The sequence below is a fragment of the Mycotypha africana genome (genome assembly GCF_025528875.1).
Source record: "Mycotypha africana strain NRRL 2978 chromosome Unknown BDF20scaffold_13, whole genome shotgun sequence".
Lineage (NCBI taxonomy): Eukaryota > Fungi > Mucoromycota > Mucoromycetes > Mucorales > Mycotyphaceae > Mycotypha > Mycotypha africana.
The window spans coordinates 302,920-325,920 of NW_026515737.1; the positions used below are offsets into that span (position 1 = coordinate 302,920).

At 37.7% G+C, this 23,001-nt stretch overlaps 15 protein-coding genes across 15 annotated transcripts; 5 read left to right on the forward strand and 10 right to left on the reverse strand.

The window, feature by feature from the left end:
- Positions 1–1,473: 1,473 nt before the first annotated feature.
- On the reverse strand, positions 1,474–2,849 carry BDF20DRAFT_908231 (translocation protein Sec62-domain-containing protein; the record flags this gene model as incomplete). Its single annotated transcript, XM_053083461.1, has 3 exons — positions 1,474–1,563; positions 2,012–2,526; positions 2,648–2,849. The coding sequence occupies 3 exons, from the start codon at positions 2,847–2,849 to the stop codon at positions 1,474–1,476; spliced, it is 807 nt and encodes a 268-aa protein (XP_052931509.1).
- A 105-nt stretch (positions 2,850–2,954) lies between these two features.
- On the reverse strand, positions 2,955–4,453 carry BDF20DRAFT_898113 (TFIIH subunit Tfb4/p34). The gene is made up of 6 exons (XM_053082588.1): positions 4,361–4,453; positions 4,107–4,290; positions 3,650–4,025; positions 3,326–3,587; positions 3,222–3,258; positions 2,955–3,129 (listed from the first exon to the last, which is right to left on the reverse strand). The coding sequence occupies exons 1-6, from the start codon at positions 4,383–4,385 to the stop codon at positions 3,066–3,068; spliced, it is 948 nt and encodes a 315-aa protein (XP_052931510.1). The 5' UTR covers positions 4,386–4,453; the 3' UTR covers positions 2,955–3,065.
- A 345-nt stretch (positions 4,454–4,798) lies between these two features.
- On the forward strand, positions 4,799–6,015 carry BDF20DRAFT_898117 (ribosomal protein L16p/L10e-domain-containing protein). Its single transcript, XM_053082589.1, has one exon. The coding sequence runs from the start codon at positions 4,866–4,868 to the stop codon at positions 5,529–5,531; it is 666 nt and encodes a 221-aa protein (XP_052931511.1). The 5' UTR covers positions 4,799–4,865; the 3' UTR covers positions 5,532–6,015.
- A 273-nt stretch (positions 6,016–6,288) lies between these two features.
- Positions 6,289–8,074, reverse strand: BDF20DRAFT_828659 (uncharacterized protein; the record flags this gene model as incomplete). Its single annotated transcript, XM_053078264.1, has 3 exons — positions 6,289–7,328; positions 7,422–7,574; positions 7,702–8,074. The coding sequence occupies 3 exons, from the start codon at positions 8,072–8,074 to the stop codon at positions 6,289–6,291; spliced, it is 1,566 nt and encodes a 521-aa protein (XP_052931512.1).
- Positions 8,075–8,618: 544 nt separating this feature from the next.
- BDF20DRAFT_898124 (serine hydrolase FSH) lies at positions 8,619–9,906 on the reverse strand. Its single transcript, XM_053082590.1, has 6 exons — positions 9,722–9,906; positions 9,565–9,654; positions 9,368–9,483; positions 9,265–9,298; positions 8,896–9,181; positions 8,619–8,799 (listed from the first exon to the last, which is right to left on the reverse strand). Exons 1-6 carry the CDS (start codon positions 9,831–9,833, stop codon positions 8,733–8,735), a joined length of 705 nt encoding a protein of 234 aa, XP_052931513.1. The 5' UTR covers positions 9,834–9,906; the 3' UTR covers positions 8,619–8,732.
- Positions 9,907–10,792: 886 nt separating this feature from the next.
- On the forward strand, positions 10,793–12,016 carry BDF20DRAFT_908235 (NAD and Zn-dependent alcohol dehydrogenase; the record flags this gene model as incomplete). The annotated part of the gene is made up of 2 exons (XM_053083462.1): positions 10,793–10,915; positions 10,982–12,016. 2 exons carry the CDS (start codon positions 10,793–10,795, stop codon positions 12,014–12,016), a joined length of 1,158 nt encoding a protein of 385 aa, XP_052931514.1.
- Positions 12,017–12,875: 859 nt separating this feature from the next.
- On the forward strand, positions 12,876–14,067 carry BDF20DRAFT_908236 (cytokine-induced anti-apoptosis inhibitor 1, Fe-S biogenesis-domain-containing protein; the record flags this gene model as incomplete). Its single annotated transcript, XM_053083463.1, has 4 exons — positions 12,876–13,023; positions 13,091–13,372; positions 13,422–13,661; positions 13,754–14,067. 4 exons carry the CDS (start codon positions 12,876–12,878, stop codon positions 14,065–14,067), a joined length of 984 nt encoding a protein of 327 aa, XP_052931515.1.
- A 1,371-nt stretch (positions 14,068–15,438) lies between these two features.
- BDF20DRAFT_898142 (uncharacterized protein) lies at positions 15,439–15,746 on the reverse strand (the record flags this gene model as incomplete). The annotated part of the gene is made up of 1 exon (XM_053082591.1): positions 15,439–15,746. A coding segment is annotated over exon 1 (226 nt), but the record flags the coding sequence as incomplete, so codon positions are not given.
- A 95-nt stretch (positions 15,747–15,841) lies between these two features.
- Positions 15,842–16,519, reverse strand: BDF20DRAFT_828493 (uncharacterized protein; the record flags this gene model as incomplete). Its single annotated transcript, XM_053078255.1, has 1 exon — positions 15,842–16,519. The coding sequence occupies one exon, from the start codon at positions 16,517–16,519 to the stop codon at positions 15,842–15,844; it is 678 nt and encodes a 225-aa protein (XP_052931517.1).
- Positions 16,520–16,556: 37 nt separating this feature from the next.
- Positions 16,557–17,530, reverse strand: BDF20DRAFT_926786 (uncharacterized protein; the record flags this gene model as incomplete). Its single annotated transcript, XM_053084709.1, has 2 exons — positions 16,557–17,012; positions 17,081–17,530. Coding segments are annotated over 2 exons (906 nt in total), but the record flags the coding sequence as incomplete, so codon positions are not given.
- A 14-nt stretch (positions 17,531–17,544) lies between these two features.
- Positions 17,545–17,915, forward strand: BDF20DRAFT_898155 (uncharacterized protein). The gene is made up of 2 exons (XM_053082592.1): positions 17,545–17,687; positions 17,712–17,915. Exons 1-2 carry the CDS (start codon positions 17,591–17,593, stop codon positions 17,780–17,782), a joined length of 168 nt encoding a protein of 55 aa, XP_052931519.1. The 5' UTR covers positions 17,545–17,590; the 3' UTR covers positions 17,783–17,915.
- Positions 17,697–18,067, reverse strand: BDF20DRAFT_898158 (uncharacterized protein; the record flags this gene model as incomplete). The annotated part of the gene is made up of 2 exons (XM_053082593.1): positions 17,987–18,067; positions 17,697–17,914 (listed from the first exon to the last, which is right to left on the reverse strand). Coding segments are annotated over exons 1-2 (175 nt in total), but the record flags the coding sequence as incomplete, so codon positions are not given.
- Positions 18,054–18,263, reverse strand: BDF20DRAFT_898162 (uncharacterized protein; the record flags this gene model as incomplete). The annotated part of the gene is made up of 1 exon (XM_053082594.1): positions 18,054–18,263. A coding segment is annotated over one exon (156 nt), but the record flags the coding sequence as incomplete, so codon positions are not given.
- Positions 18,264–18,991: 728 nt separating this feature from the next.
- BDF20DRAFT_908237 (uncharacterized protein) lies at positions 18,992–21,339 on the forward strand (the record flags this gene model as incomplete). The annotated part of the gene is made up of 4 exons (XM_053083464.1): positions 18,992–19,160; positions 19,251–19,798; positions 19,871–21,030; positions 21,111–21,339. The coding sequence occupies 4 exons, from the start codon at positions 18,992–18,994 to the stop codon at positions 21,337–21,339; spliced, it is 2,106 nt and encodes a 701-aa protein (XP_052931522.1).
- A 156-nt stretch (positions 21,340–21,495) lies between these two features.
- Positions 21,496–22,932, reverse strand: BDF20DRAFT_917211 (uncharacterized protein; the record flags this gene model as incomplete). Its single annotated transcript, XM_053084538.1, has 2 exons — positions 21,496–21,602; positions 21,687–22,932. 2 exons carry the CDS (start codon positions 22,930–22,932, stop codon positions 21,496–21,498), a joined length of 1,353 nt encoding a protein of 450 aa, XP_052931523.1.
- Positions 22,933–23,001: the final 69 nt, after the last annotated feature.

Below are 23,001 nucleotides of genomic sequence, written 5' to 3' on the forward strand. Positions count from 1 at the left end.
TAAAAACGCTTTTCTTTGTCGTTTTCGAAATGAGGAGAGGCAAGACATTTACCTACTGAATGAAAAGAATTGAATCGAGAAAGAAAACATCTACTACTTTCAGGCGGTAATTCGCTAATTGTTATTGAAATATCGTTCGACTCTTCTTCCATTCTGTCTTCAAAAGCATAAACGCTTTATTTTTTGAAACTTTTTTATATAAAAAGAAAGGGGAAAATGGCACCACCTTTACTCACTTGGCGCATTTTTCAAATCGAGCTTAAGTTAGGCTTTTGAAAAAAGTAAAAAATTTAGCTGGCTTTGAATAAATTGTATAAAATGGCCAGTCTCTTCGGTTCAGTTTCGGACAGCTTTAAAAAAAAATTGGGATTTTGAGTACAATATTTTTGGATATATTATTGATAAAATGTATACTCGCGTTTTGTCTCTGAGGATCCTACTCCATCATTTATTAATGATATTTGGTTTCCTGCTGATTACCCATTGTACATATGGGACAAAATCACGGTATATTACTTGGACCCGATACATTATCAGAACTCTATATTGGAAGCGTGGTAGATTTCAGAAAAAAAGAATGTCTGTTTTGCACGTTTCTTACCTTTAACAACGCTCTTGGAATCTTTGGTTTTTTGGCCTAATACAATATTTACAGTATATAATAAGTTTTCAGTAGACATAAGCAATGTGAGGGATTCATACTTCTCAATCTTCTTTCAACTTTCGGCAGTTTCATCATCGAGAGCAGCTAACTTTACTTTCTTCTTTTCATTAATGAGAGCTTCAGCTTCGGCATAGAGCTTATGCCCTGTCATAAGAGTATATGAATTTAAGTAACTTTTAAGAAAGAAAGAAAAACATGAGTAAACAAAAAAAAAAGAGGTAAAAGTGAGAGTAGTATATATGACAATATTTTCCTGACAACAATTATCACTCCATTACTCTTGATGTATTGGAATGGCGTAAAAGTTATCTGTTTCCGTATGCTCAACAGAATCTGCAAGCAGAGCTTTACGCTCAATAAGGTCTACATTTTAGCTCTTCAAAAGGGGCTCTCAACAGAAAGTATGTAAAAGAAGGGTTCTTTAGGCTACTATGCTGCCACTCCTAAAGGTGCTTTAAGCTGAACAGCTGCCATAAGACCTATTCAATATAGGATGTGTTAGAACAGATCGCCAAGTGTATCCAATTTTATCCAATAAAAGGGTCTTAAAAAAAGTTCGAATTTGAAGCGAAAGCAAGGTAATCGGTCGTCTCCCTCTGCCTTTTCCTTTCCTTTTTATCTTTTGTCTCTTAAATGGGTTTTTAGTTCTATACAACCACTGGAACTGGCCAGAGCAGACCCAATGTATTAAAGGCATTACGTGCTCACAGGTCATTAAAAATTTTATCCAATAAAATGAATAATTTAACCGTAATCGGTTGTGCCAGAAAAGAGCATTCAACGCAAAGTCCGAACCTCCTGGGTTCTTTTCAGCATTCAGCAACTGTTTCATCTGGCTGCTCGTGAGCACAGCAGACATTATTCGCCACTCCCACCCCGTTAAAGCAAAAAGTTCCCGTCTTTAACATACTAATTTGGTAGATAAGATATTGTTACCAACATGGAAACAAGTTACAGAGAGAGTAGTTGCTATAGTTATCGGCTTGAACAATTTAGTAACATTTATTTAGATCCTTTCGCACTTCACTGCTGCAAACATGTCCTGGTTCTACAGTTAAAACTGATTATCCTGAAGGCTGAAGGAAAAACGTTTGTTTGCTTGAAATGATTTTCCTTTTTCTTTTTTTTTTCATTGCTAAAAGTTGGAGCGCGTTTATTTGCCCTGAGGGAAAAAAAAAAAGAATGTACATGATATAATTATTATGTAGAATGAATTGAAATGGACAGAATTTTATATTGCAAGATGATGTTGAGTGATTATTCAGCCTTTTTATCACCAGTAGTTGCTGATATTGCTGTGCTATTTCCTGAAGCTATATCATTGGCGGCGGCTGCTGCTTCTGCTACTGCCGCTTTCGCTTTCTTTTTTGCTGGAGCCTTCTCTTTGACAGGATCGAAACCATATAACGGAATGAAACTTTCAATAATACCAACATCTTCAAACAAATTGGGGAACAACCAAAATCCACGAGGCAAGAATGGCCATGTTATGCAATAAAGGATAAGACGAACAATAGCAATACCAAAAAAGAGACCGACCAAGCAAAGAACAGCTATACTAAGGTACCAAACACCCAACCTTAAGAAGTTGGGCCAGAGAGGGAACAAGACAGCAGCTAGAATGACGGCCACCAAACCGATAGCACCCAAGTACACCTTTAATTTCGATCCTTCCCAGATCCACATATAATAACCATCTTCTTGTACCTTTTGCTCAGGATTCACTTGTAAGACACGGGGAGATCCTTTTCCACTGATAGCATCACCTCGATTGACACGTAATATGAACCCATGCTTACCCAACTCGTTTAAGACGAAAGATGCTTCTTCACGAGTCTTTGGTATTTTATCATTCTTTGATACTGTTTTGCTATAGTCCTCCCTTAATAATGCATCAATGGCTCTTTTGCCTAAGTATGCCATAAGAAATAAGGATAAGCAATGCTTATCATTTCTCGTTTCACTTCATCTATAGAATCCTACCCTTGAAATATTCAAAACGCTTGCCATTGAATACACCTTGTCTAGGCTTCATCCCGGACTTTTTAGCGTCTCTGAGGTAGTTGGATGTCTTTTTACAAACTTCAGGTCCTTTGTTGGCATCAGCTACTCTGATTGTTCTTTGTTGAGGTCCACCAGCTGCGCGAGGACCATGATTGCAATCGGGACCGTGTACGTGACTCATCTTTCACAATAACAAAACAAGTATAGTGGTTTCAACTGGACAAGATGAAGTGGAATGAAGATGAGGTTGAAGATGAAAAAAAAAAAAGAAAAAAAAAGGAAATACCGGGAAAGTAATTGTCTCCCTAATCAAATAGGTATAACACAACGCACAACAATAAATCGACCTTTGTACTTTGGCTGGCCAATAAAAAATGGCCAAAGCAAATTTGTTTTTTTATTTTTTTAATTTATGATTCTGTGAGGGTGGTGGAAGCATTGGTCTGAACGCGAATTTAGTCCTAAATATAAACATTGGGATGAATTGAGTGATGTTTGTCCCAAGATGAAGTTTCAACCGACAAAAAAAAAAAAAACCATAGTATGTACTTACTTGCAGGTAGAGCATACTGGGGACCATTTGCAAAAGACTGTAAAGATACCATGTAAGTATGGCTTACATTCGTTTGAAAAGAAACCAATATATTAAATACTTACTGGATAAACACACTGAGCAGACGAATCCTATATCAACAATTTTCTTATGACAGAAACACGCCGCTCGAAAATCCACTTGATCTTGCGTTGGTAAATTAAGAAAGTTGCGGGCATATCGATCAGGTAAAAACGCCATCATCAAATACTCTAATAATGCTTGTGGATTCTCTACTCTCACGTAAATCCCTCCTGTTATGTTGGATGCTTGTTGTAGAAATGCTGTTTCCTCGCCATAAACTTTACATACATCTAAGGGTATACCCTATTATCATTGTTGGTCAATGAAGAGAAGAAATAAAAGGGAAAAATAAAAAAAAGGATTACCATTTTCTGTGCCGAAAAGATACAATTCATCAATGCAATATATTGATAGGCTGAATCTGGTGAGACTGATAGCACTAATATTCGCGGTTTGATATGTCCTTCTTCATCTGCTTTTGTAATTCGATTAATATAGCATAATGCCGTAGATAATGCGCCTGCAATCGTTGAAGATACACCTATATCTTTTTTCAAAAATTCTGTACTGGTATCGGCAAGTAATTTTTGTAAGCTGCTGACTATCTCCTCTGTCACCACTTGGAAATGTGGATAAATATTGGCATCTCTTCGTAATCCTCCATTATTCACATTATTATCATCATCATGATCCATCGTTTTCTGTGGTACTTCGTTATGTGGTAAAGGATATAGTATTCTACTAAGGTGGAGAAATTCAGCAAGGTGGGATCAAGTCAGTCGACTCGATCTTCAAGAACTGAAACAGTAACAGAATATAAACCTTTGTCCAACATGACTTGCTATGACCGCTACTTTATTGTTGTATTTCAGTGCCAAGTGAGCATTAATAAATATCAATAGTTGATTTAATGCCACTTCTAATGAGAGCGGTGATGATGCTTTTGCTGATTCGTCCCAAGCAAATGGGTTCGTGTCAAGGATAATGACTAGTAGGTTTGAATCATCTGTTCGAGTGAAATAATTATAGCCTTGTGAGAAGCACGGACCGCAAATTGTAAGTGTTTGCTGTATTACCTTCACTTAGTGAAACGTCTTTCATTTTTATTAGGCTATGTACAAAATATTATCAAATTCTCTATGGCAGGAAGAGTTTGGATGAGAGACTTGTCAATGCAAAAAAAAAAAGAAATAAAAACACAGCGGCTGATATCAGCCAATGATAATGACAGGCATAATAACTCCACTTTTTTCGTCCCTCTTTCTTCCCTTAAGGATGCCCAGGTATTATATACTGTAGAGATACCTTGAAGATATATTATAGGCTCCAAAGCTGATGTTACATGTATAAGGAGAGCTAAAAATATCTATCTAGAGTTGAGTTATTATTAGTTATACGAAGTGTTTTTCTTTTGTCTCTATCCATTTACTGTTAAGTTCCTTGTTTGGAGGTCGGGAGTGGAAAAGTTGCTCAAAGATTGCTCCATCTTTTGTTCCCCACCCAAACAAGGGGCTCCCCTTTCTTTCTTTGACTTTTCCTTTTTTTTTTTCTCGCTTTCTCCACACAAAAACTAAATTGACCATGTTGTCCATTCTGAAAAAGAACACATTGGGTACCATCAATACAACCAGTCAAATTATTTCTAATGTATTCAAGTCACAACAACAAAAAAGCATCTTACTACCTTTAACAGCTGCAACCAACCCCACAACGCAATCCGTCCGTTTCGCATCCATTTTCGCTCCCAAACGAACAAAATACAAAAAGGCTCAAAAGGGTAGAATCCCCATTCATATTGGCGGCTCGACAAAAGGAACCACTGTTGTCTTTGGTGATTACGGTTTGCGTGTTAAGGAAGGAGCACGATTAACTGGTCGACAACTAACAGCTGTACACAACGTCTTGAAGCGTAAATTGAAAGCAGTCAAAGGAGCGAGATTTTGGATGCGTGTCTTTCCCGATATTCCTGTCACCACAAAGGGTAATGAAGTTCGTATGGGTAAAGGTAAAGGTAGCTTTGATTATTGGGCCTGTCGAGTGCCTATCAATCGTATCGTGTTCGAAATTAGTGGTATGAGAAAGGAAATTGCCAAAGAAACGTTTCGTTTGGCTTCCGGAAAGTTGCCTGTGAAGACGGAATTTGTTGAACGTGGAACGAAGCCTGTGGTAGGTGCTGGTTTTATACCCCCTCCTGTGAAGGAAGCACCAGCAACAGCAGCAACCACCACCGGCAATGCAGCAAAATAATTTTTTATACTCTCGATTGGATTCATCATTTTGTAGATAGTCTCCTTTCTTGTTCTTTTCACCTCTACGTTGTATTATTTACGCAATTACTTAGATAGGTATTTGGTTGTTCGACAGTCATCTTAGCAAGTACAGCAAGAGTGTTTTATCAGTTGGAAAAAGAAGTGACCGGAGCCCTTGTCCCACTTCTATCCTACCTTCACCTCTTATCACACAATGTTTCTCTTTTAAAATAAAGCGTACTGTATTAGATTATGGTCTAGCTGAATGTGCCATTATGACTACAAGACAGTGCTTAGTGCAAGCTTGCTCAATAAACGGATTTAAGTAACGTAAAGCATAATGTCTGATGGACCGTTTAAATAAGCAATGCCCTTACTCCCATACTATCCGCCTACTTTGAACATTTGACCTCTATTTGATCGATTTTCGTACTGTAATTATCTTTTTTTTTTTTGTTTTATTTCTTAACTTTGTGGTATGTACACATATAAAATGAATGTCATAAAGAATGTTTAATATAAAGTAAAATATGAAAGAAAAAAAAAAGAAGAAAAGGATAGAGACAGAGAGGTAAAAGAAAGGGACAAAGAAGTATAACAGAAAATAGAAAAAAAAAAGGCCCATAATCTATATGAAAACTAAAATAGTAATAATAGTAGCCTCTTATTCAAAATCCTTTTCTAATCCCCACATAATAAATCAAATCTTTTCCTTTCAGCTTTCAGAATTAAAAGAAAAAATGTAAAGTTTCCTATTATTGTTGTTGTTGTGTCGTGTTTTCTTGCGTTATAGGTCGCTGTTGTTGCTCCTGATCATTGGCCATATTCCAGCTTTGTTGTTGCTGAGGTTTATTAAGAGAAGGAGAATCGGCTGGTGAAGATCCAGGTGTACCGTAAGGAGTACTGACTGTACTGTTTGTAGTCGCAGTAGTTGTAGTGTTAGTGGTCATATTGTTGCTATTGTTGTTTGATTCGAGCGCGGAAGGAACACCACCAGGTAAAACTAGGTTACTAGCGTTGGTGCTGCTATTCGTATTATCTTGCTGAGAAGGCTCGCGTGAATGAGGATGGCTAGAAGGTGGTGTATTTTGATGAGGTTCTTCTGTTTTGATCTCTACTGGCAAACTATTAAGCGTCGTAGCAGCTGTATTGTCCATCATAGGAGCAGTGGACGGGGCAGTATTGTTACCAACAGCAGCCCCGTTCAAATCTTCCTGCTTGGGAAGATCATTGCGATCTTTCAAAACAGCACTGCAAAGTTGAGATAACAAGTTCAACTTGGACCCCTCATCCTCATCTTCAACTTTAGTCATGTCCCCAGTGGCAGTAGAAGCAGGGGTACCAACTGCACTACCGTTATTTTGATTCATACCATCGGCCGATGCAGTAGCTCCCAATTGTTGCTGATCTCGTGGTCTATATCCATTATTGATAACAGGAGATTGATCCTGTTGTTGTGGCTGCTGTTGCTGCTGCTGCTGCTGTTGTTGTTGTTGTGCTTGTTGTTGAGGATTGATAATGTTCATAGCAGCTGAGAAAGGCATCACAGGAGGATTACTGGGATACATTTGTTGAATAGCGGCTGGAACCATATAAGCACCTGACATCATTTGATTACTATAAGCATAGGCATAAGGATTGTTGGATGCTTGTGTAGTAGTAAAAGGTTGATAATGGATAGGCATTGCGTTGGCATCCACATTGGTGTTCTGACTGTACATAGCAGCATTGGCCATAGGAGAAGCTAAAGCATTTGGTGTGGTTGTACCAGAAGTGGTAGCACTTTCAGAATTGACTATTCGATCAAAAGAAATAAAATAAATAACCATACAAACTACCCAGTTAATATAATCACTATCCATATAACCGAAGCTATTCCTTTCCATACCATTCTTATTTCTCTTCTTATAAGGCCCACGCTTGATGCCCTTCTTACGTTCTTTACGAACAGAATTAACACAGGTATCCATTAATCCATACTTGATACATCTTTGACAAGGTCTTCCTTCATCACACTTCTTACAAGCCTTTTGACAATTGACTATTGAAGAATGACAATAAAATAGGAGAACAAATTGGATTAAGTGCCCAAAGGCCAAAAAATTCAGGAAAGAAAAAAAATCACGTCTTATCTCTGTATGCGTGTTTTCCATTAAAAAATACTTTACCACATGCATTCTTAACTTGCTTTCTCTTTGGTTTACCATGAGCACCCAAATCAACACCTGGAGCGCCAGGCATAGCAGGTTGTTGTGGCTGTTGAGGATCTGGTTTGACATGTGGAGTGGCTAAAACTGATAAGGGTTGCATAGCAGCAGGGCTGTAAATAGCAAGGTTAGGACCGTTCATGGACAGAGGTTGTTGAGGTTGTGCTTGACCAGGCTGAGGGGTTTGTTGCTGTGGTTGTTGCTGTTGAGGGTCTTGACCTTGAGGTTGAGCAGCTTGCTGTTGTGGTGTTGGTTGTTGTTGTTGCTGCTGCTGTTGAGGGTCTTGTTGGTTACCATAACCGGTAGTAGGGAAATAAGGCGTGAATTGCTGCATTCTGAAAATCGAAAAGAACGAAAGGAAGGAATTAGACCAATCGCTAATTAGTCACAGTCCAGTTGTTAACGCTCTTTATACATTGAGGGTTGTTGGGTATGAAGGTATGTAGACAAGCAAGATAAAGAGAAAATATGATATAATGGGAATTTCTATCTTCCTCTTTCTTCGCCTTTTATCTGCTTTCGTTTAACTTTTTTGTCTCTGTCTTCCTTCCCTCTAGTATAAGTAAGCTTCAAGAACTTCACTTACATAATAACGAGATTGGTACTTTCTAGTGAGTGAAGCTGCGATTCGGATAGTCCCTTGTCTAAAGTTATTTGAGTTGCTAAACAAGGATAGTTCTGCTAGTGTTTTCGACTTATTTTTACTATGGTATTATATAATTTGATTCGATAAAGTAAAAAAAAGCTGTGTAAATAATATGCGTGTGCCTCTGTAACTGCGTGTATTGAAAATAGTAAGTAAGTTTATTATTACTTTACGAAAGTTTGAAGGGCAAACGGAGTCTCTTTGGAGAAAAGTATTATCGGAGCACCAAAGGGAAACGTTGTTCAATAACAGCGAAAAAAAAAGAACAAAGTGGAATTTATACGAAGCTGCGTTAAAAATTTTTTCATTCTAAGCCACGTATATTAATTTGTGACGTCGTGTCGTTCTACACAAAAGACGAAAGAAACTTATGGAAGGCCTTGCAACTCGTTGAATTTGAGGGTAAGTAATGTCTACAGAGTACAGGAAGAAGAGGGGATATTAGCCTATCAGATGGAAGCAATATGTATACGTTATAAGGCAAAATGCTTAATAATGTGGAGCCTTACCCTCCCATATGACGAAATATAGTTGGATTATCAAAGGCTTCTGTTAATGAAACCATATTCTCTGGTGAAACTAAAGTATCTAGATCACCAATGAAATGCATAGAAGGCGTTTTCACCTTCTTGTCTCTAGTTAGCATAACATTCGTAGCTTCTTGCAACACTGGTTTGAAACCTGCAACAATAATTGAAAATTTCAGAGGTGGATGTTCAAAAGAAGGTGATATTAAGTCAGGAAAGTAACTCCTGTCTTCTAGAAGCTGTGTCAAAAGTGCTGTGAAGCAAGCTCCTTCAAGCAATAAAACATTTTTTAAATGAGCATTTTTGTGTCATTATTTTCTTGCTTGTCTCAAAGAAATGGATGCCTGTTACCTTGAGAAAAGCCCAAGATACCATCAAATGGGCCCTTCAAAGATCGAGTAGTTTATTAGATAACATCTCACAGTGGGCATATAATGACTACTTTATTCCTTACCTCTTTGATCATGATATCCTTAATAAAATCAACAGACTCTTTAAAGCCAATGAAAAACCCATCCTTATCTATTGGCTTGTACTTGGGTGAAAACCACCAACCATAAGGTTTATGCTCTATTGCAAATTGAATGAAACTATCAACGATCGTTGCAGTATTCTCACAGTAGTTGTAGTAATGCTCAGACCAAAATTTACCCTCAGAGACATATTCGTTGGCAACTTCCTCTCGTTCAGCTACGGTAGTGAGAGTTGCTGGAATAATATGATGTGGTCCGGTTACAAACGCTACACTTTTGATGATTAGACTAACAAATGTCAAGTGTCATGGAAACTGCAATTCCCTCAATCTTACTGAATTCAGCTATTTCTTGGACACTTTTACAAGCCGCGGCTATCTTTTTACGGAACATGATAGCATTCTGTGTATAGCCATGGAGACATAATATTTTTAACTTTCCTGACATTTTCTCACTTCAACACTGTAGCTATGCTAGATTGAATTAGGATATCTTTTCAAGCTTTAAAAGTATGTTTGCTACTCCGGTTGTCTTTATTTTCAGTTGACAATTCTTCAGCATTTTTACAATGATACAGATGCATCTGATCTTTAATTTTTGAACGTAAAGTTTAAGGAACGTGCACACTTTCATTCTGTAACAATGAGCTTCTTTGTCGCTAGGGTTTATAGTCCCTATCATAGCCAACGAACACGATCTTCCTTCAAAGCTATCGTCGTTTCTACAATTATATCACGTTATTCAGTCTTTCAGCCCAAGATTTAAAAATGGTGTCCAATTAAACGTTGACCCTAATAACCTATACAACTGTTCCTCGGAAGAAATATTGACTTCTGGGCAGCCGTTCAAAGTATTCTATCCAGCCTAACTTGGCATTATATAACATCTCCCGGAATTTGCTGTTTAAGCAAGGGAATTGATGAGTAATAACCTGTTTAGCTTTAACAGCTTTTTCATCACTTTTTCCCCGGTTTATGACAAACTGAAACATAAAAAGTTGTAGCTTGATTCTTATCTTTTTTTAGACACTTTCTTTTTTATTTGGACAAAGGCGCGGCTTTGTTTCCTTATATAATTAAGCAGGCGAGCATTTTGCTACAAAGATAGTGAACAATCCTCGTTGAACGGAAACGCTTTCGGATTGTTAGAATATCTAAGCATGCTAAATACCAGACAAAAAGAGTTTTTAATAGATAACTGGACATGTTTATTAGATCCACGGAATTCAGTGCTGGTATAATTTCTAGCATCTGTACTTTTCTCCATGTTCAGAAAGATCACACTGAGTCACGTATAAGAGGAGAAAAATAATATAAAGTCGGTTTCACTTTTAATCGCATTAATTTCTTCTTCTTCACGTAAACTGAACATTATAAAGATATTCTTTATACATTCATAAAAGAATAATGAACAGACTAAGTAAATCGACAGGAGCAATAGCTGCCTACTGTAAACATACTCAGCAAACAGTATTTGCCAATAAAGCATTCTCCTATACCATTTATCGTCGTGCTTCAGCATTCTCAGCAGTCAATCTATCACGAGCTTATTCGTCAACATCTTCGTCCTATCTGACAGATTCCACTCATCATCAGCCTCAGACATTGAACGGCTGGGCCTGCTATGGAAAAGGACAGCCTTTAGTGAAAGCTGAATTTCCGCTAACGCAATTCGATGATGACTCGGTAGACATGGATATCATCTGCTGCGGCATTTGTGGAACTGACATTCATACAATTGATTCTGGATGGGGACCAACGCATTACCCCACAGTCGTGGGACATGAAATTATTGGGCGTGTTAAACGGGTCGGTAAAAATGTCAAACATCTTAAGGTAGGCGATAGGGCTGGCGTTGGCTGTCAATGCGATGCCTGTCATCAATGCGGAAATTGCCAAAACCACAAGGAGAATTTATGCGAGGATCATGCTACTTGGACATTCAATGACCGATGGAAGAATGGTGATGTTACCTATGGTGGTTTCGCAGATCGATGGAGAGGTCGTAAAGAGTTTGTGTTCAAGATACCAGATGCTTTGTCAAGTATAGATGCATCCTCTATACTATGTGGAGGTGTCACAACGTATGCACCATTAAAGCGATATGGCGTAGGTAAAGGAAGCAAACTTGCTGTTCTGGGACTGGGCGGTCTTGGTCATTTTGGCGTTCAATGGGCCAAAAAGATGGGGGCAGAAGTTGTAGCTTATGATATCAATGAAGATAAGAAACAAGATGCTAAAGATTTAGGATGTGATGACTATGTCCTTATTAACCAACCCGACCAAGTACAACGACATATGAACACATTTACACATATCCTTGCTACAAAGGTCTTAAATAAACAATGGAGCCAATATTTTGAAATGTTGAAGAAAAGTGGCACCTTCATTCTTTGCGATATACCTGAAGAGCCTTTGTCTGGATTGAGTGCTCTTACAATGGCATCAAAACAAATCAACGTCGCAGGATCTTTCATAGGCTCACCAGATGACATTAGAGAAGCACTTGCTTTTGCTGCAAAGCACGGTGTTCGTACGTGGGCAAAGGAGTTTCGCATGGATCAAGTGAATGAAGCTATTAAGTTTGTTCGAGAAGGACAGCCAAGATATAGGGCAGTTCTTGTCAATTAAACTTTTTCTTATTCCCTTTAATTCACAAAATAACTCTTTGGAGACATCCCCTATAGCAGCGTTGATCACAACCAATATAATTTTTTTAACTTACCATGTTACAATTTATCTAATTTACGTAGAAAAGCCAATGTCAAAAATGAATCATTATTAGCCAAAATGAGAGATGTAAATTAACAAAAAATAAAAAAAAAGGCAATCAAACAGATAGTGATAACTTACCAATGTAGAATAAACATGTCTCATCCATTTCAAAGCTATAAAGAATCTAATATGTATATATCGTTAAGTCGAAACACAGTAGATGAGCTGATAATATTATCTTCATTACGACGATTTTTCAAATTGGCTTCGGCCTATTTTCATTTATTTAAATTGACGGATGGCGTTATCCTCGAATCGGTTACACCGCATTGACATGGACGCGTTAATGATGGGAATGATGTAGGATATATGTAGTGAAAGAACTCATCGGTGTTTGCTTAGCCGATCACTATATATAATACCGTTTGCAGCCCTTCTATCATCTTAATACACACATGACATTTGTTACAAAAACATTGAAGGTAGTATTTAGCTGATTGTTTCCAGGCAGTCTTACTGCATAGTGAGATTTCTACTGTTTGTTCCCAGGATTTCGAACTCTTTCGGTATTAGATTCCGAACAATAGTTTGTACTTTATTGTCGTACGGCACTGCAGATCATGCTTGACTAAAATAGAACAGGGCGGCAAATCAAAACTTTTCATATAACACAAGCATAATGTGCTGTCAAATTACTTTTGATTTCTCTTCTTTTTGTTTCACTTGCAAACCTCGCCACTCTTCCTTTTGTTACTTTAAATTATAGAAAATAGCCATGCAAGCATTGAACAGTGAACGTATTCTTTTTACCGGACCAATGACTATTGATCAACAAGCTTTCATTAAAGTTAAGGCCGAAACTGAAACTAAGGTTGGTCCTTTCGGTCAGGTCTTATTTGAAATTATCGAGAGAGTAGCAAATGGTAGAACGCGAAAAAGTATTTGTAAGCACATTACAAGCACATTACTAATCAAAGCAATGTTATCTAGCGCCGCATCCCAATGACAGTTTGGATCGGATTTATTCCAATCTATTCATACCCACTATTTCAATTCATACGCCTACTATTTTCGCTCGTTATTTAGCAGCACTCAAGAATGGTGGTCGACTCATTTTGAAAGAAGCTATTCTACTAGAAGACTTGAGTAATACAGTCTCTCCTATCTCTCGTAAAGCAACTGATCTGATATCACTTTTAAAGCTTGCTGGTTTCGTCGACATCATAGTTCAAGATATTACACCCATTTCAAAACAAGAATTGTACGCTTTTTGTAAATTATGGAATATCATGAAAGGAAACTGCAATAGAGAGCGTTGTAGCTCGTTTATCTGGCAAATTCGGTATGGTTAAAATCCATGCAAAAAAACCTGAATACAATGTAGGACAGAAAGTGACACTCAACTTCAATAAGAAAAGGAATAACACCAGCCATAATCGAGTGTCAAAGAGAAAAGTCTGGCTAATCAATACCAACGATGATGACCAAATTGAATTGGAGGATGATGAACAGCTTTTAGATGAGGAAGATAAAATAAAGCCCAGCAAGGAATCTTTAGCACGTAAGTGTATGACCGTTAAAATGTTACTGCATCCTTTGGATTACTAAGCCAAAGAAAATAACCCATTGTTATTCTATCCACAACGATTTTAGGCCCAAATGATTGCGAGTTAACAGGCGGAAAACGCAAGGCTTGTAAAAACTGTACCTGCGGCCGTACAGAAGATGATGATGAAGAGGAAACAGGAAAAGTTGTTATTCTAGACTTAATGCAAATAGATGAAAAAGAGCCGGAAATTATTGAAGTTGACCCAACACCTAAGGAGAATACAGGCTGTGGTAACTGTTCGCTTGGCGATGCTTTTAGATGTTCGACTTGTCCGTACATAGGTATGCCGGCCTTTAATGAGGGCGAAAAAATTAGATTAGGCGGTATGTTTGGTAGCGACGACATCGATGCCTTTTAGGACAACGTTAGAAAGTGTAGAAGACTGTTTTACTTTGTACTTTTAGTAGGAATCTCAAACCGCTTCCGTACGGAATATGGTATACAATCGTGCAGTAAGTCTCCACCAAACAGTACTTATCCCGTATTGAAGCACTCGATAGATACATATGTATATGCTTTCTCTTTGAAGAGATACAATTTGTTTTCCTACATTATACATTAATAAATATACCTAGAATTGTTGTCTTACGACATATTTACCTTGTATGTAAAGTACAGTTCATTTATTTTTATTGTTCTAGTATGTAACCTTTTCTTGTAAACTGTATATTCATTGGTCTCCATAGTACTAATTGTAATAAATGAGATTGCATATAAGCGACACCATTGGTTATATCTATCATTTATCAGATTTTCTTGATTGCAAATGTCATTGTCTTAAGCTTCAATTCGCCTGACCTGCCTTTGAATGCTTAGTGCAAATATTAAATGCTGTCGAAAACCGAACTGTTCACAGCCGGCTTCGGGTGTTAGAGAATAATTGAATACGCTATTGCTATTAAGTATATTCCTTAGTGATGTATTTAAGATAGCTTGGTATCTTTCCTATCTTTTCTCACACCTATAACGCTTCATTTTCTCATTTAACAATCACTGTTCGGTCTCTTCTTTCAGCGCAATTGCACCAATTTCACCTATTGATCAGGTATTCAACATTTTCGCATGCTATGCTACTCTAATCTTTCCAGTGTTTGAAAAAACTAAACCTTTACTTATCAAACGATGTCAGAACCGTTGTTGAGATAGGAGTCTAACGGTTTGGATCAATTTTGTCATTGACGGAAAAAGCTGTCAATGTAAAGTAATTTATGATATACTTTTTTTTAAAAACTTATGATCGATTATTACAAAGTAGGCTGCCATTTTACAAAATCAGCATAAAACAATGAGATATCGTCATTCAAAATATTTGATGCAGGTGACAAGCGTTATAAACATAGTGTACTGTTTTTTAATAATTTAGTGTGTATCGAGCCAAAAAATTGGTTAGCTGAAAGTGCGTGCTGAATTGTTTGCGTTTACAGTATTTTAACTAATATTTTAGATGAAATACATTTTTTTTTCGGACGATTAATATTTTCATTTTAGATGAGTTGCAATTGTGTTGTAGCCCAATATATAAACCGTTCAAACAATGATTCAAATTCAAAAACTTGTCAGTAGTGCAAAAAAATAAAAATAAAATAAGATAACATACTATTCCTCACCTGTAATGATCTAAATCCTCAAAATGTAAGGAAAACCGTGTTTATTACGGCGATACTTTTTTCTTCTTCGCTGGCTTGAAAACATCGGGTCTTCCAGCTCCGGACCAAACTGCTTGAGATATAGTCATCATGTTAATAGCAGCGTTAATGTCTCTCTGCCATAGCTTTAGACATTGCTTGCAGTGAAGAACGCCGGTACCCTTGAATCCAGGAGTATCAACAATTTGCATATCATCATAGAAACAGAGGCTGCATGTTTTAGAGGTTTTGAATTCATCGATTGTGACAACAATCAACTGACCTTCAGCTTCACGTTTCTTCAGAGTTGCAAAAAGTTTACCGACAACACCGCATCTTTGCCCTTTCAGCTTGACTACATCTTTGCCAAACATTCCAGCACCAAACACAATCAGTGGCACCCTTCTAGGGAATCCTGAGTACTTATCAGCCTTCCACTTCTTGTCACTTCTAAAAATTATCAATCAGTGCATAAGCTAAACGATGAACATGTAATTCCATTGAAACTCACTTTGTTGGCTGCTGTTCGTCAACATTCTTTCCTTTCTTCTTCTTCTTCCGCTGTCTTTTCCTCTTCCTTGCCTTGCTTCTCTTCTGGTGATTGTACTTGGCCGTTCCATGAGTCAACATGTTGGCCATAGTTTCGGGTGCTCTTTGCCTTCCTTGGTACAACGTAAACCGGTCCTTTGCTGTTTCATGTCCATAAAAACTAAAGAGAGCGTCTAAGTTATTGAGCATATAACTGGTGAACGCCTCATATACTCCTAGACGAGAGGTCTTTGACGAGGGGATTTGACTTTCTACTAGATCTATTCCTGTAACAGCTTTTATACTGTTCAATTTCTTACAATATTTCGTTGACCCTGCCATATGATAGTATTCGGATGTAGTGCATCTTCGCACTTGTCTGTTATATTCAAGGCCAATAGCAGCAGTAAAAACAGACTTTCTTCCGGGATCCAGGGTAATAGGTAAATAAGTATTGTCAACTTCATCCAGAGAGAAATCATCAAGAGTGAGGTCAAATTTTTGGAACGAGGCACCATGGCCAGATTGTTGTCTTTTGTAAAAAAGAAAGTCAACTGAAAACCCATCCGTTCTGACAATATTACCAAAGAGCTCTTTGTTATCACCATTCGGTGTAAGTTCAGAGATACTACATGTGCCCAAGAAGTTAAACCTCATACATTATACTCGACTGCATACCGTATTAACTGTATGCTTACCTTTTGTACCTGAGTTTCTTGAAATCAAAGACATGGAAAAACAGCTCTAATTGGCTTTGGTAATTGCGGGGTAAAGAACGTTTCACAAAAGAAGACAGAGCGTTCACGCTCAAGGTAATGAACCTCCATTGAACGGAAACCTTTGGCAGTAAGGATAACAATTTTGGAAGAGGACGTCGTCGTACGTCAAATGGCTTATGATCATCGTGTTCCCTCTCAAATTCTGCGTTCAAAGATAACAAAAAGGGTACGAAAGACCCAGGATCAGCAGATAATGTCTTCATGTTCACTTTCTTCCCCAGCTTCTTTTTCCAAGGTTCACAAAAGGTTTGGATCTTTGCTTTTATATCTTTGGTAAGATAGTCATCAGTTGGCCATTTAGGTTCTCCTTGGCATATCTCTTGATAGCAGAAATCACTTGTGACTTTTTTTACAAGCTTCCAAGGCATACACTACGCAATATGAGAGCTTTTTTTTTAAAATTCATGTAAGACCCAAGTAATATTGAGTTGCAACTTACCACAAATGCTGTTTGTATTTTATATATCAAAAAATAGAGAAGTTTCTCCTCAAAATTTTCCACTATACTGTTCGTATAGGAAGTAGCAATTTCGGTGCATGCTTCTGTAATGGCTTGACTAAGTCCAGGAAAGAGCTTGATAGGGAAGACAATCTTAGGGTAAGTCGTTTTAAAAGAATCAAACGAGCTCAGTAATTGTTGTGATATCAGCCTACTATTTGTTGGTCTCTGTCCATTCACTAGCTGTATCACAGAGTACCAGAAATTTTGTGTAAAGATACATTTAATACACTTTGGCTCAGCAAGAGTGGCATTTTCCAAGACGTAATAATTCACAAAGAGCTTGGCTCTAAGAACCAAGTTGCGGATAACAGAACAAGCTTCAACAACTTTTGACTTGAATGTGTTGCGATAGTCACCAAAAACACAGTTATCAAGAGGCAACCTTCTTGTAAACGCCTTGTAATTACTTCCCAAATGATGTTGAAAGACCTCTGCCTTTGATAATACATGTTGAGGACACAGAGGAGAACGCACCGATTTATGTCCTGGTTGCTTGCATTTGGTACAGCACGCATTGTCTTCATCTGGGTCTTCATTCTTCTCTGTTCTTGCTTTTTTCTTTTCTTTCTTGATCTCAAAGTTTTGTTTGCGTTTTCTGCCTTTCGAACCAACTATAGGTACAATGAAGTCGCTTACTAATGATGAATTTACCAACTTTTAAAGCCATTATGAGGTGCTTACCTTGATCTGCAGTTTCCGGCTCATATAATTCACATTTAAAGTATTGTTTGGTGTAGTGACCCCCTTTACCGCAATCAATACACGTTACATCTAACAGTACACGATGATTAATCTATACATATATATATGATTAGGTAGATAGGCTTTCAAAAGGCAAGTTACCATTAACAGCACTTGATTTTTTCTTTTCAAAAATTTGCTTTTTCTTTTCATAAATTATTGTTTTGAACATGGGTCATAGTATGTATCTTAAAAAAGTGAAATAAAAGTGAAAGAGACAACATTTGACTCTAAGAGAGCAATATATTTTATAGTGCTTATCTTTGAAAGTCATCCATGAACGCATACAAAAACATTGACAACAGTTAATATAACCATCCCATTTCGCTATGGTATCTGTTATACTATGGCCCTCAGCCCTCTATCTATGGTTTGATGTCAATCAATTCAAAGTTAACCTTTTTTGGAATTCTTGTCCAAAAAAGGTACCAACGAATATCTGGTTGCGGTCTCGGAACACATCGTCATTTAGTAAAAAAGTTGTCAAGCTTTTTGTAGTTTGTCCTATTGCAAGATAACATCAATAAAACCATTATTGGCGACTTTCTTACTGATAGAGACTAATTTCTAGGGTTCGATTGTATGTCATCCTTAATGCTGCTTGAATATCACTGAATAATTGAGTTTCCAAATATCCAAAATATTATGGACTTTTCTAAAAATATTTTTTGATAAATTTAAAATTAAAATGTATATTGTCCACTAAAAGTTGTAAATCGTCTAAAATATAAGGTAAAATATTGTATTGAAAAAAATAATTCAGGGACCGAAAACAGTTTGTAACGGCCCTGGGTTTGACATGCTAAATTTCACTTTTCCTCTCTTTGCAATACTTTCGAACTTGAAGCTGGGATATCACATATGCATCGATTCGCTAAATCATCTAGCAGTAGGAGGCTCCGTAATCTTGCTTTTCAGCGTCGCTCTTTCGTTAGTCTACGACAATCCCCATCTAAACCATTTCAAGCATCAATAATTTTAGCAAGACAACAACAACCACTGGCAAGCAAAGCAGCTCTATTCAGCTTACAATCAAACCAATTATTAGCTGTTCAGCAAAGATGCAGAGGGCTTGCTACTACTGCAAAAGATCTTTCTTACAGAGAAATGCCATTTTTGAAGTGGAAATTATTTCCTGACTTCGGCTATTTAGTGACCCAAACTTCTCCTGCTATTGCTGTCCCAGCTTTTAAAAAGTTAATAACTGCTGCAAGGGATCAATTTATTGAAATGGAGAAAAACTTTGAACCAACTTACGAAGGAACTATAGGAAAATGTAGGTGATTACTAATAACTTGAGGTGTTAACTGAGCTTGTATTTTCAACAGTATAATTCATGCAAAACAAAAAATTTGAACAAACTTAGTAACTGAATTAGAGGACGAAATATCACGAGCTTACGGCATTCTTTCTCATTTAAATGGTGTCAAAAACTCTGCCGATGTACGCGATACACTGGAACAGATTCAACCAGATTTTGTCAAGTTAAACTTAATGATGAATCAATCTGTTCCCAAATACAAAGCTCTTGATCAACTTCGAAATACACCGGAGCTATGGCAAAAACTTGACAGAGTACAGCAACGTATTGTAGACCATACTCTACGGGATATGAAGCATGCTGGCATTGGATTTGCAGAAGGTTCACCTGAGAAGAAACGATTCAATGAGATTTCAGAACGTTTATCGCAGCTTTCGTTGAAATTCGGCAATAATGTATTGGACAGCACCAAAGCATTTAAAGAAATAGTTACGGATGTGGATCAGTTGAAAGGTTGCTCTTCTACATTTTTAGATACATTAAAAAAAAATGCAGAGCGGAATGGAATTACTGAAGGCTATTGTATTACATTGGACTTTCCAATTTACGGACCATTTATGATGAACTGTAGTAATAGAAAGCTACGTGAAAAGGTAAATTGAAACTTATAGTGCGGAACATCAGTAAACTGAAGTTGGATGTACGAATTGATATTGTATTCTTAGATATACAGGGCTAACGTCACTAAGGCTTCTGAAGGATCATTGAACAATGAACCTATCATCAACGAAATTTTATCTCTAAAGCGGGAGAAGGCCAGATTACTTGGCTTCGAAACACCTGCTGATTTATCATTATCTGTTAAAATGGCAAAATCACTACCTGCTGCTGAAATACTGCTAGACAGCTTATATGAAGCCTCCTTACCATACGCCAAAAAAGAATTGGAAGGATTAAGCCGATATGCTGCAGACAAACTCAACCTCACCACTCCTATTCAGCCTTGGGATATCAGTTACGTTACCGAACAATATCGAAAGGATCTGTTCAAATATGACGAAGAGACCATTTCAGAGTATTTTGCTTTCCCCAAAGTATTAAACGGTTTATTCGATGCTGCTAAGGAAGTATTTGGTATCCAAGTGCGTGAGCTGGGGAAGGACGAAATGAAAGGCCACGGCATCACTACTTGGCATGAAGATGTTAAAGTTTTCGAAGTAGCTGAAGAGGGTAAAGTAAAAGCTTACTTTTATGGTGACTTCTATTCCCGCCCATCAGAAAAACGTAGTGGAGCATGGATGGATGTGGTTACTACCCGTTACAAACATAATGATAGCGAGGAAGTAACATTGCCAGTTGCTTATTTAATCTGTAATCAGCCCCCTCCTGCTTCGTCAGACCAACCTTCGTTAATGAAGTTCCGCGATGTTGAAACCCTTTTCCATGAATTCGGTCATTGTTTGCAGCATATGATGACTCGTGTTGATTACGCACCCGCTTCCGGTATTAATGGTATTGAATGGGATTTCGTTGAAGTTGCTTCGCAATTTATGGAAAATTTCTGCAGTGAGCCGGAATGGCTTCAACGCTTATCAGGTCATTATAAGACAGGTGCCGCTATGCCAACGGAAATGGTGGATGCATTAGTGAAAAATCGTGAGTTTATGAGCGGTTTGGCAACATTAAGACAACTTCACTTTGCTAAAGTTGACTTGGAGTTGCACTCAAGATTTGCACCTCCCACATCTCCTAACGATACCAGTGTATTCGATATTGATCGTATTATCGCAGAAAAGACGGTATTGACGCCTCGATTGCCAGAAGATAAATTCCTGTGCAGTTTCAGTCATATATTTGGTGGTGGTTATAGTGCTGGCTATTATAGGTAACCATACATTCCTTCCGCGCAACAGTAATATTTTCTCGTAAAGTGTTTTTTTATCAACTTTATATTGTGTTAAACAGCTACAAATGGTCCGAAACTTATTCTGCTGACGCTTATGCTGCGTTCGAGGAAGCTAAAGCCAGGAATGGAGTAGAAGGTATAAAAGCCATGGGTCAACGCTACCGCAATACAATCTTGGCTTTGGGTGGAGGAACTGCGCCAGCAGAAGTCTGGGAGAAATTTAGAGGTCGTCCTGGGGTGGATATTCGTGCATTACTTCGACATTCAGGCCTTACAAAGCAGTTATAAAAACCAAATTTACTGTCGTAACGCTATAAATTGCGGAAGGCCGTCTTATTTATTTTAAAGTATTGGTATCTTATTAGGTAAAGGGCAAAGTGTCTCCTACATCTACTCTCATTTACACTAGAAATTAAAAGCACAATTAATCCCATCCTTTGGTTATCAACCTAATTGAATGAGTTGATAACTGGGAAATACAAGTTCATCATCTACAATTTTTCTGAGTTGATCAATTATAAACTTCTCAATTTTACCGACATTCTTCAACACTATATAAGATTGGTGGCATCAATTAGTATAATACTTAGTTTCACTTTGAATAATAACAAACACAGATGGCTCGTAATAACTACCTTGTTTTTGTTCATCTCCTACAATTGTTTCTATATGTACATTTTTCAATAAACTATCCATACTAATATCTTTTCCTCTGCCTGCTGCTGTTGTCGAAGATGGACCTGGCATTCCTGAACTGGGACAAGCGATTCCATCGTGGTTCTTCTCTTCAGGTTCCAACATCGAAACACAAACCCTTTTCATGCTTTGGATGTATGCTACTACTGCTGTGGCCTCAAACTCCACGGAGCGTACATGTAAATGAATAGGTAAACTCATAAACATGACACTAGGGTAATTCATCCTTAGTTCCGTAATAACTTTCATACTCATATCTCCTTTATACGATATCAGCATATTCACTTGAAAATCCATCTCTGTTAACTTTTTGTCTAATCCAGCAGAGTTGGTGAGATTGCTGCTGTTTGCTTTTGTAGTAGTAGCAGTAGTAGTATTGCAGTTGGTGGCGACGCCATCTGCAGCATTGGGTTCTGATACAAAAGAAGGGTCGGTAGAAATCGGGTTGATATCTTCATCATCAATCCACTCTTCTTCGAACGTGGAAGCAGGTCGTGACATATTCCAACCAGGCGGCAGTAAGGGCGGTGAGAGCGAGCTAAAATATGAGGATGGTTGTTGTGCACCAATGTTACTGTAGTAACTCGATCTGTTCATATTACCGCCGCTACTATAATTGGATGCATGTCCATACTGGTTATTATTGTTGTTGAAGGGATGTTGAGGAGCCACAAACGGAGAACGATGAAAAGAGTGCATAAAGTTGAATCTTTGTTGTTGAGAGAGTTGAGAATTCAAGGATAACCTTGCCGCATTGTTATTACTATAGTTGCCATTGGTCCCAGTGCTATAGTCAGCAAAGTAATCGCTTGGTGACGGAGGAGCCAGTAACGGTTGTGAATGAAGTGTTGATAAGTCAGGACTTTGTGTTTCATGATTATCTAAGTGAGCTGTGTTAAGTCTGGAATGAGACGTAGGTATCGAACTCAATGGTGAGGTTGTAGTATTTATATTATCGTCTGGAGGTGTTGCATCCAAGTCTTCATTCTCGTAAAACTCAGGGAACGGCTCAGTTATATTGGTAATTTCGATTCGAGGAGCCTCACTGCCCCAATCAAAATCAGTTACTTCAATATCGCCGATGAATGATGGCTTAGTGATGGATTGGAAGTGCCTGTTGAGAAAATGTTGCACATGTTGAGATAGTTCGGCATCAAGCTTTTCCCAGTCAATATCAACGGACATTTGGAACGAGACGTTGTATAGCAAACTTTTCAAAGCTTTTGAAGGAAAAGATGACTACTATTTTAATAC

Coding starts and splice junctions, on each gene's coding strand:
- BDF20DRAFT_898113 (XM_053082588.1), bottom strand. CDS start 4,385: ATGAAAGACGTTTCACTAAGTGAAG. Junction 4,026..4,106: donor GCAAGTCATGTTGGACAAAG/GTTTATATTCTG, acceptor TCTCCACCTTAG/TAGAATACTATATCCTTTAC. Junction 3,130..3,221: donor CCAGTATGCTCTACCTGCAA/GTAAGTACATAC, acceptor GTTTATATTTAG/GACTAAATTCGCGTTCAGAC.
- BDF20DRAFT_898117 (XM_053082589.1), top strand. CDS start 4,866: ATGTTGTCCATTCTGAAAAAGAACACATTGGGTACCATCAATACAACC.
- BDF20DRAFT_898124 (XM_053082590.1), bottom strand. CDS start 9,833: ATGTCAGGAAAGTTAAAAATATTATGTCTCCATGGCTATACACAGAAT. Junction 9,299..9,367: donor AGGATATCATGATCAAAGAG/GTAAGGAATAAA, acceptor CGATCTTTGAAG/GGCCCATTTGATGGTATCTT. Junction 8,800..8,895: donor ATATTTCGTCATATGGGAGG/GTAAGGCTCCAC, acceptor TGTACTCTGTAG/ACATTACTTACCCTCAAATT.
- BDF20DRAFT_898155 (XM_053082592.1), top strand. CDS start 17,591: ATGTTGAGGACACAGAGGAGAACGCACCGATTTATGTCCTGGTTGCTT. Junction 17,688..17,711: donor CTGGGTCTTCATTCTTCTCT/GTTCTTGCTTTT, acceptor TTCTTTTCTTTC/TTGATCTCAAAGTTTTGTTT.